This window comes from Dendropsophus ebraccatus, chromosome 13, assembly GCF_027789765.1.
Source record: "Dendropsophus ebraccatus isolate aDenEbr1 chromosome 13, aDenEbr1.pat, whole genome shotgun sequence".
NCBI classification, from domain to species: domain Eukaryota; kingdom Metazoa; phylum Chordata; class Amphibia; order Anura; family Hylidae; genus Dendropsophus; species Dendropsophus ebraccatus.
The window spans coordinates 60,102,094-60,122,874 of NC_091466.1; the positions used below are offsets into that span (position 1 = coordinate 60,102,094).

Below are 20,781 nucleotides of genomic sequence, written 5' to 3' on the forward strand. Positions count from 1 at the left end.
GATTAGTTGAGGAAAAGATCAGAAGCAACATGAGATAATATTACTGTACTGAAAGGGTAGTAGATGCCTGGAATAAACTTCCAGCAGATGTGGTAGGTAAATCTACAATAACTGAATGTAAACATACCTGAAATAAACATACATCTATCCTAAGATAATACGAAAGGAAATACTAAAAGGGCAGACTAGATGGACCCAGTGGTCTTTTTCTGCCAACACTCTTCTTTGTTCAAATTGGATAGTTGAGGGGTACTAATCAAAGATTATCAAAGGGATGATCAAAGATTAACATTAAACGATCTCAAACAACCACTATGGTAAACAACCTTGTTACTTAGGATCGTTCTTGAGGTCATCTTGTCGTCACTATTGCATTTGTCGCTACTGTAAATGACTGAACGACAAAAATAGGTCCAAATTCTATCAAACGACCACCTCGTTTAATCGTTGTCTGCTATTACACTAAACAATCATCGTTCAAATCCGAACAATCTGGCGATTTTTCAAATGATAATCATCCCTAAAGAGCAGTTATGCCCAATTCCTCACTAGTAAAGCACAACACAAGATCTTCTTTATGGGTCAGAAGAGATTTGTAAAAACAGGGAAACCTGGGAAACTCCTAGCTAATATTTTAAAGACCTAAGGGAAGTATTACTATGTGGCAGCTATTCGGAGTGAGCGGGGGACATCGTCTGTGATCAGGAGGGGATCTGAGGTAGGATTATGGATTTCTTTTTGTCAAGTATATGTTCAGAGGCCATGTTTGTTAATGAATCCTGTAAACAAAGAAGGCATCCTCCCCGAGTCCATGTGTCAGGCAAACATCGCATTGATTCCAAAGAAGAATAAGGATCCTCTGATGGTTGAATCCTACCAATCCAATCCAATCTCCCTGCTCAACACTGACTGCAAAATCTTTGCAAAGTTGTTGGCCCGGAGATCGGCAGAGGTAGTAACTGGTTTAGTGGGTCCTGAGCAGGTGGGATTTGTCCTTGGGAGGTCAATTTTTGAGAATATTACAAGAGTTTATGCAAATGTACAGATTGAGTGGGAGAAGCCCCACTCCATCCTGTTGCTCAGCACTCTAAAGGCATTCGAGAGGGTGGAGTGGGGCTTCTTGTAGAAGACCCTTGAGACCTTAGGGTTAGGCATAAGATTTATAGCATGGATTAAACTAATGTATACACACCCTGTGGCCAGAGTACTTGTGAATGGCACCCAAGAGTCTTGTGTGAAATGCCAGGAGGAGATGGTAGACCTGATACATTTGGTATGGGCATGTCCAGGGATTGCCTATTTTGGGGTAAGGTGAAGGAGTATATTGGGCAGGTCTTGAATATAAAAATACATTCTTAAATCACAGTATTAGAAGTGGTATTGTGGGGCCTGGTAGAAGATGGTAAAACTAATTCGCTAGTAAATAAAGTCCTGGGGTGTGCAAAAGTAATGAATGTGAGAAGATGGGTTGAATGTAAACCCCCACCCCCCTTGATTGAAGAATGGAGAGGGTTAAAGTGTAACTACCATTTAAAAAACTTCTGACATGTCATAGCGACATGCCAGAAGTGAGTATCAGTTGGGATCCGGCTGCTGAGAACCCCGTCGAAGGTGATGAAGGGCGCACGCCTGCCCCTTCATTCTACCGATCAGTGGTGCTCTCATCAGCTGGACCCCGACTGATACGCACTTCTGGCATGTGGCTATGACACACTTCTGACACATCGCTACGGAAGTTACACGTTAACTATTAAAATAAAGAACTATGAGGAGATGCTGGCTAAAAGGGCAGGAAAGGATACAGCTTGTTGGTTGAAGATCTGGGGAAAATAAATATAGCGGGATTGTTGAAAAGGGGTTTTTTTTTGCCTGTTGTGCCTGGAGGAGATAAGGGGATGGGGATGGAATGTATGTAATACTTTTATGTGTAAGAACATAAATTTTGTTTTCATTTGTGAGAAAATAAAAAATACAAAAAATTAATAAAAAAAGGTGGCACCAGTAAATAGATAAGGCAAAAGCAAAAGTTCACAGCTCAGCCTCTCCCTCTCTGTAGAATGACCTCTGCACATTCTAGTGACTTGGATTTGGGCCAGCCTATTGTGTCTATTATCCTGGGGCTTACTGTAAAGCGTATCTCTAACTGCTGTTAAAACAGCTCAGGCAAAACGACAGATGCCATATTAATGATCAAAAAATGTACAATCAGAAAATAGAAACATTAGAAAAAAGAGATATTTCAGTAACTAACTAAAAAATGTACAGTAGATGGTATTTTTACTTCAAATGTATGTTTACACACATACCCTTAAAATACGGACATAAATAATAATCATGATCATTATTTACGGACGGAATTATCAAAATATGCCCAAATTTTTGGCTCGAAGCATTGTGTGGACATACCCTAAATTCTACATGTAAGGTTTAGAGATGCATCATTTGCTCGGAACTTGGCTTATGTGCTGGCTGTCTTTGATCTCTGTGCCACTCCCTGCAGCTCCACCTCGGGTACCTGGAAAAGCTGGATCCAGTCCTGGGAAATTTTTCCCAGATTCCCAGGAATGGATACAGCTTTTCCAGGTACCTGGGATGGCGTGAAAGGGAGCAACACAGATCAAAGGCAGCCGGCGTATAAGCCGAGTGCTAAACACACAAAGCGATTTGCTTAGTTTGTAATGTAAATTCGCTTATCTCTAGTAAGGTTTATTCCCACGGCAAAATTTTCAGAAAACTTATGGTCATAATATTTGCCACAATTTTATTATGATAATGGCAAAAACAGCAATGGCAGCACTATGTGGGCATACCTGTATTTAGACCCTTTGCAATTTAAAATTGAGCTCAGGGCATCTTGTTTCTGGGTGCCTGGAAAAGATGGACTTTTCAGGCACCTGGAGCACTTTTCATGGACCCAAAGCTCAACACTAATAGCTATTCCAGATATTATATGTACTGTATATAATATGTGAGTACAATGTAACAGCATACAGAATAACAAAACTAGGTGTATAATATATAGAGTATAGCAATGGATGTGGGGACAGTATAGAGAAACATGATATGTAAGTAAATTACACTGTTATGTTATATATTTTATAAAGTGTATTGCAATAACATACCTGTGTATAAAATATAGGAAGAGTATAAAGCAATACTATGCGGGACATTTATCAAGCCAAAAAGTTTTTGTTTTGTTTTTTGCGGAAAATGGCCAGATGCGAATAGATTTATTCGCAAATGTTTTTGCAAATAAATATTCGCATCTGGCCATTTTCCGCCCGTCGCACCAGGCGGCAGGGAGGGGGTGTGGAACGGGGGGAGCGTGGACTCTCGGTCCGCTTAATTTATCATTTTTCTCGACGAAAAATGTTTAGGAAACCTACATCAGCTCTGAGCTTGTGTAGGTTTCTTCGGTGCACACGCTGGTGCGCATGGGATTTATGTAGAAGCAGTGCGCCTCTACATAAATCTCCGTATTGTCGGAGCTGCTGGGACATTTTTAAACCCAGCGCAGAAAACGCTGGACTTAAAAAATGTCCCCCTATGTGTTAAAACACCGAATGTAGTGATACACAGTGTGAACAGTATATGGCCATTTCACAGCACTCTTTTGGCACAATATGGCTGTATTTTTTATTTAAAATCATGGCTGCTGAATAACGGACCAAAAAAAAAAACATTGGGGGAGATTTATCAAACTGGTTTAAAGTAGTATTGTTTTAGTTGCCCCTAGCAACCAATCAAGATTCCACCTTTCATTTTTCAAATAATCTGTGAGGAATGAAAAGTGGAATCTGATTGGTTGCTAGGGGCAACTAAGGCAATTCTACTTTACACCAGTTTGATAAATCTCCCCCATTGTGTTAACATAGCCTATAGCAGTATTGTCTATGACTATAGTTCAGGAAGATATATGTAAGTAAAGTATATATTGTAGCAGCATGTATGTGTACAGTATATCATAATATAATAATGGTAGTGCAGTCTCCCCCTAGTTGAGTGTATATCATAATATATGTGTACAGTATATAGAAATCTGATATGTGCAGTATATGGCAGTATTACTGTACATGTCCTGAGGTAGCACATGAGGGGTACTAGCTCATGAGCTGTAGACCTAGCTATAAACTGGAACAGATTTTAGCATTTTTCAGGTAATTATAAGCAAGGCAGTGAAAAAAATCATCGCCTTTTTTTTGTGCAATTCTTCTGAAGTATCATATTTTTCATAATTTCCATTTCCAGGGAGGTTTAATACTCCACATGGAGGTTTACTATGTCATTATTTAGTTAAATTGCGTAATTTGATATGTTGTAAATTGAAATCATTCTTATTTGCTGCTTGAAATTGCCAATTTCTCTTGAAAATCAAATCAAATGTGAATTCTGTGTAGCATTAATATTAGTTGTAAACTATATGGTTTTTTGTGAGGTTTCTTTTTTACCAGGTTGAAGTTATTATGCCATCTAGTGACTATTAGTTTCCATTACATAGGAGAAATATTCTACAGAGTTCCTGTTCCATTCACAATAATGTAATATGTGATTCCAATCAAGTGGAAGGATGCTCTGAAAATAACTGCAAGGTCTAAACAGAGCTCTAGAGTCCTTTATCTATCATGTGCTTATGGTAAGAGATACTTTGTAACTCAACAATCTAACAAGAGACAAACCAGTTTTTATGATACATGATAACTGTGGATGTTGATATCAATGGGGTTATCTAGCAAAAATGTATTTCTTTTAATTGGTTTCAGAAAGTTATATAGATTTGTAATTTACTTCTGTTTAAAAATCTCAAGTCTTCCCAAACGTATCAGTTGACATCTCTGTCCGAGAGAGGAACTGTCCAAAGCAGCAGCAAATCCCCATAGAAAACCTATCTTACTCTGGACAGTTCCTGTCTGGGAAAAAGAAAACAACATTTCCTGCAGGACACATAGCAGCTAATAATTATGGGAAGACTGGAGATTTTTAAACAGAAGTAAATTACAAATCTATATAACGTTCTGAAACCAGTTGATTTAAAAGAAAAAGATTTACGCTGGACAACCCCTAATGTAAAAGCTGATGGCACCTCTTAATATGAATGGACTTTGGTTTACATGGATTACATGATTAAGGCTCTGTTCACACTTTAGGGTCCATTACATTACAGCTTTCCATTGCTTTTTAATAGACAAAAGAGAGCAGCCAGCACCGTTCTTTTTATTAACAATAACCTGATTGCTCTATAATAAGTCAATATAATCTGTAAGAATCCATTACACAACAGATTGATCATGTACTTACCCATCCATGCTCTATACCCTTGGTTTTGCTTCAATACCAGCTCATCTGACTATCCTCCTGGGCTACCTGCTGCTGTACTCATTTTCTTCAACCCTTGGCTGACCAACCATAGCAGCCATATCTCCTATTACTCCTATCTGGTTCAATTCCTCTTCAGCTTAATGCTGGCAAGTTAATCAATTAGTATAGCTTAACGGGAAAAAAAAAGTGGCAGAATTTAGGTGAAATTCCGCTGTTTATTTTTTTTTCCCCCTATGTATTACAGGAATCAGACATTTCAAGAATTAATTATATAATAGATCTATCATGTAGTTATGTTATTGGTGGCGCATTATTTAGAAAATTGCTGCCTGATCTGCATTTTTTGGAAGCTTTATGTATTTCAAGGGTTAGTGAAAAGTCTCAGGATACTCTTAGGCTGCCATTTTGAAAGTCTTCATGCACAGAAAGTTGAAACAACCACTGGGAATGCTCCCTGTGATGCACAGCTATTTGATGTGTTCAAATTTTTGTCCAGAACACAAACTAGAAGCTAAACACAATTTTCAGTGTTGATAACTTGCAGCAATCAACTTCTGAGACAATATGCTACATAACCACCTACCTCTTACCCTGGATCCAATATGGAGGCTTTAAAGATGGTGGCCATGTGTTGGACATAGCTTAAAAGAAAGGCCATTACCCATTACTTGCTGGAATATTCAGATAATTTTCCCTTTCATTTGTAAAATAAAATGATGTCCTGAGACTTTTGACTCACTATATATACTTCTTGGCACTACAACAAGTACAGTGGATCAAAACGTGCTCTTTATTCTATCAAATATACATCAGATATACAAAAATATGCAATGTTTCAGCTCCAAACTGGAACCTTTTTCAAGCATAAGGGAGGAGGCATGGCACCCTTGTGACACTGTGCACCCAATTGCATGAGATTTCTGGTGCATAATACTGATGTGGTTTAAGCCATTTTGTGGCTATGTTCACACAACGTCTTTTGAGCTCCATTTAAAATGACGTCCGTTATTTTGAGACTAAAATAACGGACGTTATTCAGCTGCCTAGCCTTCCCTTAGTGCAATGATGGCTGTTAGTACATTATTCTAGTTTGGGGTTACTAATTGGACTTTGGGTGTGGCTTAATTGAAAAGTCCATTGAATTTAATAGTAAAAAAGGAGAAAGAACGGTGGAAAAAGAAAAACGGTGTGTGAACAACTAATAAAAACCGTCCGCTGTTTGCAAAAGACGTCCGAGAATAATGATCATGTTCATTATTTTGACGTCCGCGGTAAAAACGTCCATTATTCAATACATTGTGTGCATTAGACATCCGTCTTCCCATTGACTTCAAAGCATTGCCATTGCAGTCAGTTAAATCGCGCCAAAAACAGGCGTTATTTTAAATATTAAAATCGGCCGCCTTTTCTTTATTTTTGACATTGTGTAAATATAGCCTATACAGTAGGTTGTAGATAGTAGATATAGTCAATATATTTACCAGGCTGCATGAGTCGCTGTAATAAATCTGGAACATTGATAGTCGAGTCCAAGTTTACACTGTCTAAGAATTAACAAGTTTTACTAAATGTGCCCCGATAATCTTTCAAACTAGAAATAATTGGATATTTCTGATATCTCCATCAATAAAATGCTTGTTACCAGCAGAGAGGAAAGACCTTCCTGCTGAGCAGGCAGTATCATCGATGCCCATTAACGACTCTCAGGAGAGCCAGGTGCTAGGCAGCAAAGCCCACTGTGAACATGAATGTCACTATGAGCGGCATTCACACATAATGGTTATCGATAAGCTATGATTTGCATTTGTATGGATAGAAGGGCAGCCCACATATGGAAGCACACTAAGTTCTATCATATTAGCCATTTTAGCATTTCTTTAGCCACAACAGCTATATTTTTTTCAGTGGGATCCAACTGAGAAAATAATGTTGAAGAAATCAGTGTAAGGACACAGTATATCCTTCTGAGTAAATCTGGAGCTATATTGCTATTTCATTGAGGATAATGACCTTGCCTTCCCCTTCCTTTCCAGCTCAAAACAAGTCAATATCTGGTTTTGTTATATGAGCAGTTAATGGGTTTTAGAAGTCAATACATCGCTTGTTTGAAAGTGACTGATGCTGCAAACCTTGTAATTAAAATGGTAACAAGGAATCCAACCCTAAGAATAAAGAAAATGAGCCAGAGTAGAGGATTCCATACAGTATTTACTCCTACGCTAAAGACAGCCGGTACACGTCTACAAACAAACGTCCGGTTATGTACTCACAGATTAAGTGTTATGGCCAACTAAACATTATTTTATTGGGGGCACTTCCAATACCCAGCAGCCGAATTTTTTTAAGTAAACCAATCACCTAAAAATTGCCTATTAACCTATAGAAATGTGCTCTTGCATCACCCAGCACACTTCACACATGTTTTTCTACGCTCCGTCCATAAAACCTATAAGCCAAAAACTCACTTTTTAAAACTTGCGTGCTGCATTCAAATCAGCTCCAGGTAGCCATTTGGGCGTCAGCAGCTATTCATTAGTCATGGTCCCTTGGGCGTTCTCCTGCGTCCCCTGGGAGTTCCTCGGCTGTAATTATTACCCCTCTAGGCGTAATTCCAAATACATTATTGATGTGACATCACATTGGTGCGCCACGTTCCTCATGTCAGTGCGCCTACGTTTTCACTGCGCCACACAGTGGGTCCGAGGGACAAATTATACAAAAAGGGTCAGACAGGCAAGCCTAACCTTACAAACAGACATGGGTCAGGATACACAGAATGGCAGCATAATCATTGGAACACACTTTAAGGGTGCGTTCACATGTGCAGGATCCGCAGAAGATTTGATGGCGCAGATTTGAAGTTGCAAAGCAAATCAAATCTGGGCCATTAAATCTGCTGCAGATGTGCTGCAGATCCTCTACGTGTGAACGCACCCTGAATTTTACTTCATCCAAGGATTAAAGTTTACATTTTCCTTTTGGTAAATGGCTTGGTAGAATTAGGTTATTCTCTAGTTTTGGATTAATACTAGGAAACCGAGGCCTATGCCGAGCTTTTGAAGTATGACCTCTGCAAAGTGCCTGAAAATGATTTGGAAATGTTTGCAGGTAATTCATGTAACAGTTACTTTTTATCAGGGGCTGCCAAGGAAATACTTGCAATCATTTTGTGCATAACCACCAGACCTAATGATTTACTGGATTAAATGTGCAGAAGTAAAACCAGCAAACTGAATAGTAAAGTCATTGTGACATGCTGAAGCTGTTTGGAAGGCAGCGGAATTCTGTGATTTTTACATATTTTCAAGGAAAACAGAATATTCTTATATATATAAACTCTTTTTGCATGGACGTGCTCACAAGTTCCATGGTCACAGTGTGGAGTCTCAATACTGTGCCTGCCCTGGTCCTTCTCGAACTGTTGTAACTATGCAAGCTTGCAGACTTATGTGGAACAGAGTCCTTTATTCAAAGGTAGAATCTGGCACTAGAATACTGCTCAGGTCTAAAAAAAAAAAAAGCTTGACTGCTTGGTGGACATCTATTACAGAGCACACACCTCTGCCATGCTGTCAGCTGTATCATCTGCTCCTCACAAGCCTGTTATTCAGAACCACATCTCACATACAGGGCCGTATTAACAGCTGCTGCTGCCCTAGTCACTAAACCTGAAGACACCCCATCTTGGGGAGCGTGGGGGAGACTGGTTTTGGCCACATGCATTTCTCTACACTTAGAAACATTGTCTGAATTGTGTTTTTCATGGTTTTTAACTGCTTAAAACATACACAAATTTCCACATTGAATCAATGTTTAGAGCAGTCTGCATATTGCCTGAAGAAATTCTCACCACAGGATTAGTAGATTGGTAGGTAATAGCCCCAGACGTCACATTTAACACATACCAGACCTGACCAATACCACCATACTGTGACTGGATAACACCGCCATACCACACCTGACCAATACCACCATACTGTGATTGGATAACACCACCACACCAGACCTGACCAATACCACCACACTGTGACTGGATAACACCGCCATACCACACCTGACCAATACCGCCATACTGTGACTGGATAACACTGCCATACCAGATCTGACCAATACCACCACACTGTGACTGGATAACACCGTCATACCAGACCTGACCAATACCACCATACTGTGACTGGATAACACCACTATACCAGACCTGACCAATACCAACATACTGTGACTGGATAACACCACTAGACCTGACCAATACCACCATACCAGACCTGACCAATACCACTATACTGTGACTAAATAACATCGCCACACCAGACCTGAACAATTCCGCCATACTGTGACTGGATAACACTGCCATACCAGACCTGACCAATACCACTATACTGTGACGTCCCTACTTTTGACCCACGTCCCTCTGTGCCCCTTACATATCCCTCTTTTTGACCTAGGAATTCCATTTGCATTAATAAACTTTCTATGTTGCTCTAGAAAGTGTCTGGTTTCTTACTGTATAATAGACCTTGCATATCATTCTATCATGTGGTGCAAGTTGGATCCTAAAAATTGTTATATTCAGATGAATCATGTGACATTATGGCCCATGTCACATATGCAGATCATATGGCTCCATACACACATCTGGGGCCATGATCTGTGCCACAAAAAATTAAGCTATTGTGCATCTATGTCACCCTTAATCAGTGGGTCCCTGCAAATGCGGCCAGTTACTGACACACATCCGTAATCCTGTCTGTTGCTGCAGGTCTGCAGGTACAGATAGGGTTACTGATGTGTGAATAGGATCTGTATGTGTGATTGCATCAATCTGCAGCAGATCCTGTATGTGTGACTAAATCCTTGAATTAAAAAGTATAGAAATTTTCCTAGACTGAACCACAAGTGTCCCTCTTTGGCTGTTCAAAAAGTTGGGAGGTAGGGACACACGTTCTGGTATTGTATGCGGATGGCTGAGCTGCAGTCTGTTATGCTGTCTCCTCTATGCTAGGAAGAATCCAGCATCATGGGCGGTATGTATGGCAGTGATGTGGATGTCAGTGGTGGATTAACTGTACCCTGGTCACCTTAGGCACTGCACTTTTATAGCACTTCCTACCCACTTATATACAAGCATAATGCTCAAGCCATACAACCATAGTGCTCAAAATGGTAATAATGCCCACTTCTGTGGCTCTTAATAAAAAACCTAATACTGCCTCCTTAAAGTAGTTGCCCCCACGCAGAAGGTTTTTTGAATACCAATTTTGCCCAGTAGCTGTGGTTGCTTGGATACCAGTGAGGCTGGATAAGAGTAAGGCCCAGTAGTTGTGGTTGCCTGGATACCTGATTCCTACTGCCTGTGGTTGCCTGGATACCTCTGAGTCCTAGTGCCTGTGGTTGCCTAGATACCAGTAAAGCCTATTACCTGTGGTTGCCTGTTTACCAGTGATACCTAGTACTTGTGGTTGCTTGGATACCCATGAGGCCTAGTTGTTGTGGTTTCCTCAAAATCATGATGCCTAGTAGCTGTGGATATTTATCCCACATGGTGAACGCTATAAATATAAAAACTATACCAGACTTGCTGTGTTTTGTTAATTTGCCTTCAGAAAAAAAGGAAAAAGAAAGCAATCAAAAAGTCATATGTACCTTAAGATGGTGCCATAAAAAAGTACAACTTGCCCTGCAAAAAACAAGCCCACATATACGTTTGAAGACTAAAATATGTAAAGATTATGGCACTCTGAAGGTGACAATGAAAAAATAGCTTGGTCATAAAGGGGTTAAAAACTATCCAGCTAATAGGGTAGTGTATTCCAGCAACTGCTAGTAACACATTAGACTGATAGTCACACAATACTCTTTGGCATAGAGCTTTCTGGACTGCCCATTTTATAATCTGCTGAGATGTGCTGCGGCCTGTTTATAGCCTAAACTCACCCAATTCATGTTGTTGTATCAGTCAATACACATTGATAGGTTAAATTTAAAGGGGTTAGCCACTTTATAGTAAAATTGTTCAGTGTACAGTATTAGGCCATGTTCACACACAACGTATATTTTCGTAAAAGGGATTAATACAAAAATATACGTTACCTGGCCTTTATGGAATCCCTGCTGGAGCACATACACATAGTGTACTCTCCGGCCGGGATCTCTGGCGGTGCTGTAGAAAACTGACATTTCAGTTTTCTGCGACTGCTATTCAGTGAATAGCAGCCACAGAAAACCCTGTCAGTGCACACTATGGGGCGAGCGGCTCCAGCCGCTTCGGCCATAGTGTGCAGTGGGGAGTTCTGATGCAGGCGCACAAAGCAAAGCTAATTTGTCAATGTCAATCTAAAATGTCAACTGTAAAATGTCAATTGTAATCTTTATTTTAGCAGGTATTACCAGAAATATTCATCTCAATAATTACTAGCATGCAGGCCACTTAAATCCACTCCTCAATGAACTCCTTAAAAATTGATGTTGGAAATTTTAAGGAAAATTTACTGCTTAACTTCTAAGTCCAAGTCTAAGTACAATGTGTCATAATAATGTCAGGATCACTGGGATATGTTAAAGCATTACAAGGTTACTACCACATAAAGTCAGATTTTAAAAACAGGGCTGTGTCCTGAATGGCAAAATTGGCTGCGTCCTGAAGGGGTTAAAGAGGTTATCGAGGAATAGAAAAAACATGGCTACTTTCTTGCAAAAACAGCACCACCCCTGTCCTGCAATCATTCATGGGATCGGATCTAGTTTAGGTAGCGGAATATACAGTTCTTGGGTTGTCACCCTGCCATCCAAATAACGCTGTATATGGTAAAGTCTATAGAAGATTGAGTAATGTGTTCCTGCAGCCTAAGGAAAGTCAGCAATGTATTGAGCCCAGGGATATATTTACCTTTTCATTGTTTTACTACTGCGGTTTCCATTTCTGTATTCTGCCATACAAGCAAGTATGGACAGTTTGGGCCTGTAACTGCATAAGGATTATCAGTAGCACTTATATTTGGAATAGGTGATATCTTAGTTATACAATGCAAATTAGTAAATGTTGAAATGGGAATCTATAGTGACAACTGTAATTACATATAAGCATGCACTTTCTTTTAGATTTCCTGTATTTTACAGTATGGTTTTTGTTTATATTTTTATTTACCAAAATTATTTAACATGAATTATGTATACAAAAAGTACTGTATAGAGCGAACATACTGTTTCTTGGGCTAAGCATCAGGAGCTTCTGGTCATCGTGGAGAGAGAGCTGTGTGCACAAATATGAGTGACAAGTAACAGCCACACTCCACATCTACTCACAAACTCCTGCAGCAGTGGCAGAGATCTTGAGGTGGCTGCTGTTTCAGTGCCTGTCGCTTGTCCTCTCCCACACCTGGGCACACAGCTCTCTCCTCTCTCAGACCAGAAGTTCATCATCCTGTGGACAGTAGCAACTCATTCATCTAATATCTTCAGGTCTGTAGAATGCCTCCCCCACTCCCCCAAGCTAAAAGTTAACCCAGGGGCAGACACAGACTGAATAGGGCCCCTGTGCAAAAAATTTGTCTGGGCCCTGCCCCCCATAAGCAACCAATGCCACCATATTCCTGGCTGTCTACCATCCCCACACACACTACCCATCCTGGCTGCCTACCATCCTCACACACACTACCCATCCTGGCTGACCCCCATACCCACACACTATACCCCACCTGACCCCCAGTGGTCCTCCAGGTAATCAGAATGCCCGATGCCATGCTCTCCAAAGTACGACCACTAGGAGACGTCACTGGTACGCTGTCCTGAGGCAGGGCAGGAGCATGGTGCTGCTGTGGCTGGCCATGGCTCACATATCCAATGCAGTATGTGGGGCAGGCAGCGGCTGCTGGCATCTTGGCGCTGGCAGGACATCTGATCAGGCGCACGGTGCATGGGTGGATGGACAACACATATAACCAAGTGGCGGGGCCCAGGACATTTGAGGGGTTTGCTAGGCTGAGGCTCAGAATCCGAGCCTGAAGGGGCCCTCTGTTGGCCTGGGCCCCTGTGCAGCTGAACCGGCTGCACAAGTGATAACCCCCCCTACAGCTTATTCAGGGTTAACTCCTTGGCACCACTGCAACCTGGTACAGAGGGCTACTGATACCAAATGTAGTATATGCAGTAAGGGGGTGACAGTATAACTTTAAAAGGGTTTTCAGGCAAAACTGACTTATGAGCTATTCTATACATAGCTCATCAGCCACTGATTGGACGCCAACACCTGGCGTCCGTGCCAATCAGTTCGGTTTCGCACAACACAGTTGTCTCCATTCATTGTGCAGAGGTGGCGACCTGTAACTGCAGCTCAGCTCTTATTCACTTGAATGGAAGATGAGCTGCAGTTATAGGTTGCAACTGCTACACAATGTACGGAGACAAACTCTGTTTACTGTGCAGTACAGCTCCAAACAGCCTTTTCCAATTTTCCTCCTCCAGAACCTAGGTGCGTCCTATTATCAGTTGTGTCATATAAAGCGAAAAATACGGTAGTTGCTTTTTAAATAATTTTATTACAGACAGGCCTTGTGAACTCAAAGCTACTCTGTAACCACAATCTGCCTCCCCAAACCGCTTGTACCTTCGGATAGCTGCTTTTAATCCAAGATCTGTCCTTGGGTCCGTTCGGCAGGTGATGCAGTTTTTGTCCTAAAGAACAACTTTTAAAGTTGTAGCCCTGTGCCAAACTGGTGTGGCCTAGCGTGTGTATGCCCTTACCTTGCACCGGCTCTCCATCCCTTCTCCCCACCCTCTTCACCATTAGGAATGCCCCTGGGCAGAATTTCTCCTATTCCTCACTTGTCTGAACACTGCGCAAGTGCCTTAACGATCCAACATGTGCAGTGTTCACACAGGTGATGAAAGGAAAAAAAACCTGCCTGGAGCATTTCTAATGGTGAAGAGGGCGAGGGGGGGAGGAGGAACGTAGAGGCGGTGCAAGCCTAATACACAGACTTTTTAGGCCATGCCAATTTGACATGGGGCTGCAACTTTAAAAGTAGTTTTTTAGGACAATAACTGCATCACCTGCTGAACGGACCCCGGGACAAAACTTGGATTAAAAGCAGCTACCTGAAGGTACAAGTGGTTTGTGAAGGACAGATTGTGGGTGCAGAGTCGCTTTAAAGGGGTATTCCCATCCAAGGGAATAAAATTTTCCCCAAAATGAATGATGACACCATGAATGTGCCAACCAAAGCTCCATTCATTCTTTGTGGGACTAAAGAACATTTCTGCACCCTTAATTTCAGGACAACTCCCCCCCCCACTCTTGTGATCAGTAGTGGTCCCACTGTTAAATATTTAACAATATTTAAAGCCACAAAATGAGGCTTGCGCTATTGTGTAAATCTGTGAGATCCCAGAGGTTGTACGTAGCCATGGCTAACATCCAGCAAACAATGACTGGAAATATAGCAATACTTTATAAATACAGTAATGAAGGGACATACACCCAGAGCATTTATAAACTACACAAGTAGGACAATGCGCAGGTGATGAACTTTGGAAGCAGAAATGTCTTCTTTTGCTATACACAAGAACATATGGCAGTTTACACACTTGGGAATGGGACATATTATTTATTAACATGTCAGTCATTTCTGGTCATGTAGAAGAAGCATTGATCATTTAACACACCAATGTTCAACAGTGTTTCACTGCATCTTCATAAAGGCAAAGATTGTATTCACACGTAGTTTGTAGTAAAATATTACTATTATACAATTGCCATAAATAGTCATTTAATAAATGAAAGAAACATACAAGTATATTTACTACATAGAACATCAACTAATGCCACTGATGATTGGGAATGACTGTATTCATCAATCCTACAATATAGTATGCAATGCTTGCCACTTATGCTGGACTAAGTGTCAGGCTGTGGCTGCGGAAATTCTCCTAAACAGCACTTAACAGGATTTTACTATATCATATTTGACTCTTCAGGTAATACATCATATGCAAAGGTCAATGATGCCCCAATTGCCCTTTTTATTTTAGATATAGTTCCTATCATACCTGCATCTTGTTTAGATATGTATGGATAAAGTTGGGCAAGCCTCCAAATGTCCAAGAATCTAATACAATAAGAACCGACCACAGAACCCAGGAATTCAAGCTCAGCTATCCCATACTTGACAACAGTACTGAATTTCATGGGACAATTCCATGAAGTAGACTAAAAGGCATAAGGTTTATGCAATCCCCACCCTATGGCAGGAATTACGGGGTGTTCCCAGTTATTTGGGGGATCTAAATATTAATCACATGTTGCTCTGGGCCATCACTGTTTTGGTGTCTTTCTAATCTGTGTGTACAACAAAAACTGTATTCTACCATGTTACTGTATATTATGTTATAGCAGTAATTCCTCAGGTGATATACCCCAGTCCAAGAAACAAACTGTATCTATTTATTGCTGTTGCCTGGCTTCACAATCCATAGAAAATACATTTTTAGTTTATTAAAATTTTAGTTTCTTTAGAGATGGCAGAAGCCTCACTTCTTGTACAATGGTCTTTTCAATAATCGTATAATTGGCCTGTTTATCGCAGAACAGGTCAATACACACAAATGGCAGGGTGTTTAAATGCATGTCAAATCCATGGGGCCTCTTTAAGAGCATGTCCTATGCTGTTAACTTCAATAAAGGAGAAAAGTTTTTACCTTGATGAAGCTGGATTGTGTTTCCCATGTTTTTACTGCTTAGTAAAGTCAGTTACTAAAAAGATATCTATTTTTTCCTGTTCTGCTGGATAGGAAACAAGGCAACATCAATAAACAGATAAGCATAGAAATCTATAAAAAAAAATTCTGTGACATTGCCCTGTGTAAAACAATGCAACCCACGAACCTACTATTTAGTCCAGCAATATGGAATGACTAAGAGAAGCGATCACTGTGCTTATTTTTCTATTGCGTCTGGCTGTTTAGTAGCTGATTACAATGTCATCTAGGATCAATATACATTTTTTGGAGGCAGCATCAATGTACAAGTCACAGTTGCCCACGGAAGAAATTACAGTATAAGCTTAATAATAAGAAATAACTCCCATATCATATCTCTTCTTCCAGGACCTCCACTAGAGTAGCTGACATCATTTCTACATACATACTGCCAAGATATTTTTGGCAACAGCTGTGCTATATACTATTGTGTAAACTAATATGTACTCTACAACACATGGCTTGAACATAGAATATTGCATTTCAATTTTCACTGTTTCATTCGTGACTCTTGACATTGGGTAGAAAACTCTAAACTGTTGCTCAAACACTGCCATGTACTCACAGATTTTCTGTGCCAAGTTCTACGGTAAGCCTAGCTGAAAGCCTAGCAATTATAAAGAGTGCAGATCCATATCCAGATTATCACAAAAACAAAGTAAACAGAGGTTGAAAGTTCAAAATGACACATTATCCAATATCTATAGGAATGAGCATATATAACATGCATGCAAGGATGTATATGCATTGTTATACACATCCATTCCTATAAATATATAGTCCACATTACTGCATACCAAGTCAACATATAATTTATTTAATATCAGTGGTAAGTCGTCTTCTTTAAAAATTCAAAGTCTGAGACATCATCTTCCACCATTCCATTAGTTCTTCTTTTTCTTCTTCCTTCCTCTCTGATAATGATTCCAGATCAAAATCAATCTGTTTTAATAGGAAAATAAGAGTAAATGAATATGCATTGACTACATAATACCATTGGGGATAAATGCATAAAATCATTCAAATCATAAAAGCATTCAATCAAGGAAAAACTATATATATATAATTTATCATTGCCCCAGTAGCCAGAATCCTGCTCCACACTGACGAGGGGCAAATACCCCGAAACTGCAGTCTGTGGATGGAAGCCTAGCCTTGGTAACCCTTGTCCTATGTCGTTATACTCGCCACAGAGTTAGACTTTGACTTAGAGGGGCCACCCTGGTATTTCCCTATTTAGGTCCCAAAGATCGCAACAAAGTGAGGACCTGAGGGAATACGTATCAGGGTGGTTTGGTGCTCTCCCCACTAGGAGGCACCCCTTGGAAATGGGCTTCCTTCTCTGGAGAGAGGGATATCTGGCTATTCCCATGTTTTGAGACTCTTAACTGAGGCTCCACGGACCCCCTTTTTTGCATATTCAAATTTTGGATGGGACACGCAATGGAGACTCTTAAATGAGTACTCCATTGGAATTTTTCACTGTTCACCCTGAGTTCAGTGATTGTTGTGTTTTGTTGGTATATATATATATACACTCACCAGCCACTTTATTAGGTACACCTGTCCAACTGCACGTTACCACTTAATTTCTAATCAGCCAATCACATGGCGGCAACTCAGTGCATTTAGGCATGTAGACATGCTCAAGACAATCTCCTGCAGTTCAAACCGAGCATCAGTATGGGGAAGAAAGGTGATTTGAGTGCCTTTGAACGTGGCATGGTTGTTCAGAAACTGCTGATCTACTGGGATTTTCACACACAACCATCTCTAGGGTTTACAGAGAATGGTCCAAAAAAGAAAAAACATCCAGTGAGCGGCAGTTCTGTGGGCGGAAATGCCTTGTTGATGCCAGAGGTCAGAGGAGAATGGGCAGACTGGTTCGAGCTGATAGAAAGGCAACAGTGACTCAAATAGCCAACCGTTACAACCAAGGTAGGCAGAAGAGCATCTCTGAACGCACAGTACGTCGAACTTTGAGGCAGATGGGCTACAGCAGCAGAAGACCACACCGGGTGCCACTCCTTTCAGCTAAGAACAGGAAACTGAGGCTACAATTTGCACAAGCTCATCGAAATTGGACAGTAGAAGACTGGAAAAACGTTGCCTGGTCTGATGAGTCTCGATTTCTGCTGCGACATTCGGATGGTAGGGTCAGAATTTGGCGTCAACAACATGAAAGCATGGATCCATCCTGCCTTGTATCAACGGTTCAGGCTGGTGGTGGTGGTGTCATGGTGTGGGGAATATTTTCTTGGCACTCTTTGGGCCCCTTGGTACCAATTGAGCATCGTTGCAACGCCACAGCCACACCCTGAGTATTGTTGCTGACCATGTCCATCCCTTTATGAACACAATGTACCCAACATCTGATGGCTACTTTCAGCAGGATAATGCGCCATGTCATAAAGCTAGAATCATCTCAGACTGGTTTCTTGAACATGACAATGAGTTCACTGTACTCAAATGGCCTCCACAGTCACCAGATCTCAATCCAATAGAGCATCTTTGGGATGTGGTGGAACGGGAGATTCGCATCATGGATGTGCAGCCGACAAATCTGCGGCAACTGTGTGATGCCATCATGTCAATATGGACCAAAATCTCTTAAGAATGCTTCCAGCACCTTGTTGAATGTATGCCACGAAGAATTGAGGCAGTTCTGAAGGCAAAAGGGGGTCCAACCCGTTACTAGCATGGTGTACCTAATTAAGTGGCCGGTGAGTGTATATATATTGTGGCATGGTGGGACTGTAAGAGGCAGTTCTATGCCTCTGGAGTGGGAATTGGAGTTCAGGTGGAGCTCCTGTTCCAGATACTCCACTCCAGCCCTAGAGCTAATGAGGCTCTGAAACCACCTGGTGGAGCTCTATTAGAGACTCCAGAGCTGCCCAGGTGATGGCTCCCAGGTGAAGACTCCCAGGGTGGGAGAACAGGCAGCACTAGGCCTGTGGGAGCTGCAGACAAGAAGTCTGGGTGAGACCAGTGTACCTGGTCAAGTGGAGCAGTAGGCTCAGAAAGTCAGCTAGGGAAGCTGTAATGTGTTAGTCAGTGGCTAGACAGCCCAGGTTTTATTTTATTGGCAGTGTTGCCTATGTCTTGTGTTATTTGAACGGATAAATAAAGCTGACTGAGGTCAGTATAAAGTATACAGCACTGACTGGACTGCAATTTGTGATGTGCCAACCGTCTCAGGCCCAGGAGATGGCGATCCCAGCAAGTGAGTAACCCCCAGATTGTCACAATATATATATATATATATATATATATATATGTATTCAAATGAAGTATAAATAAATAAAATTAAAAACAGGTCCTGTGAAGCAGTGGTAATTGTGCATCCTATAATCCCTGTTAAATGGGTTGTCCAGCCTCAGACAAAGTCTTAAAATAGTGTCAGGGCAATAGAAAAGTGGTCCCCTGCCCCATTTCCAACAGGAATTCTGTGATTGGCTGAATGGGCAGTTTCTTTGAGGTCATCATGTCACTAGCAGCCCTGCATGTCAGGGACCAGTAACCTTCGGAACATCGGCCTTGGGGATGTATCAGTGCGGGGCTGCACACTGATTGGGTGAGCACGAGACCAGTAGCCGGGAGCCTGAGCAGCAAGCAGCCTGGTAATGTATTATTCTGGTAGCGCTGGCTACATACTCGCAGCGGAATAACCGAACCTGCAGAAAGTGTGCAAACCTGAACATACATCAGGTATACATAAATTTATTTTTAGTTTTTTTTTTTATATATTCAATATCTTTTGACTTGTTTCTATATGAAATTTTTACAATATGTCTGTGGCTTTCAGTTTAGTTATTATTGTGAGCTATAAATGTAATTTATGAAAAGCAGTTTTCACTACAAACGTTTGGGTGCCCAGTTTTCTCTTCTCAGCAAAGGCAGTTTATGCATGGCAAAGTTATAGTAGAAGGGAGATAAAAAAAACAAGCAAGAGAAGAAGTATTAAATACTGAGGGAAAACCTCAGTAATCTAATATAGCAGTATAGTATAATATGATATTTAGAAGATTATTACCAGCTACTTACCTTAGTAGCAGGGCTATAGGCAACAGCTACTTTTTTAGTGATTGCAAGGAAGCCTGGAGCTGAGGCTGTGACTTTGTAGTTCCCAGGGGAAAGCAGCCTCCAGTAGTCCCCATCCTTAGCTTTGGTTAAAAGAAAAACAGATGTAATCAATGAAAAGAACTCATTTAAATTGAACACTTAAGTTTTGGAATTTAGCTGTACACATACGTGTACATTATTTATAATGGTCGGGGGAAGGCTTCTCTAATGAGGACCCACAGGTGATCAGCTAAATACTAGAACTCAAGTGGATGAAAATGCAGGAAGCACATGTGGCAACGTTTTTAAAGAGGTAGTCTGGGATATTCACAGGATAAGCTATCAATAGTTCATCTGTGGGATACGGACATCTGACACCCCTATACAGTGAGAACAGAGCTGTTAGTAGTCGGCTCCATCCCTAGTGTAGCGGCGGACCAGGTGTACTATGTATTACTGTTTCTTCCTTTAGATATAAGTGCACTGTATATCCGCATCATCTGGTGGAGGTAGGTAATGTTTTTTAACATTATTATATCCTTATTTTTTTGATAATGTAATATGTATATGTTTTTAAGTACATCAGCATCCATCCATTGTTACAAGTTTGTTGTACCCCAAATGTGAATCTCTACACTGGTCCACTGGCAT

General features: G+C 40.9%; 2 protein-coding genes across 4 annotated transcripts in view; both read right to left on the reverse strand.

Moving 5' to 3' along the window:
* AVEN (apoptosis and caspase activation inhibitor) overlaps positions 1 to 20,781 on the reverse strand; it is a 350,669-nt gene that overhangs the window by 110,610 nt on the left and 219,278 nt on the right. The gene's annotated exons all lie outside the window — the stretch shown is intronic.
* CPE (carboxypeptidase E) overlaps positions 14,740 to 20,781 on the reverse strand; it is a 51,977-nt gene continuing 45,935 nt past the window's right edge. The window contains exons 8-9 of the mRNA XM_069950183.1: positions 20,113 to 20,231; positions 14,740 to 17,010 (exon numbers count right to left, since the gene is read on the reverse strand). Coding sequence (XP_069806284.1) covers positions 16,912 to 17,010; positions 20,113 to 20,231 — 218 coding nt within the window. The 3' untranslated portion in view covers positions 14,740 to 16,911. The remainder of the gene's footprint in view (positions 17,011 to 20,112; positions 20,232 to 20,781) is intronic.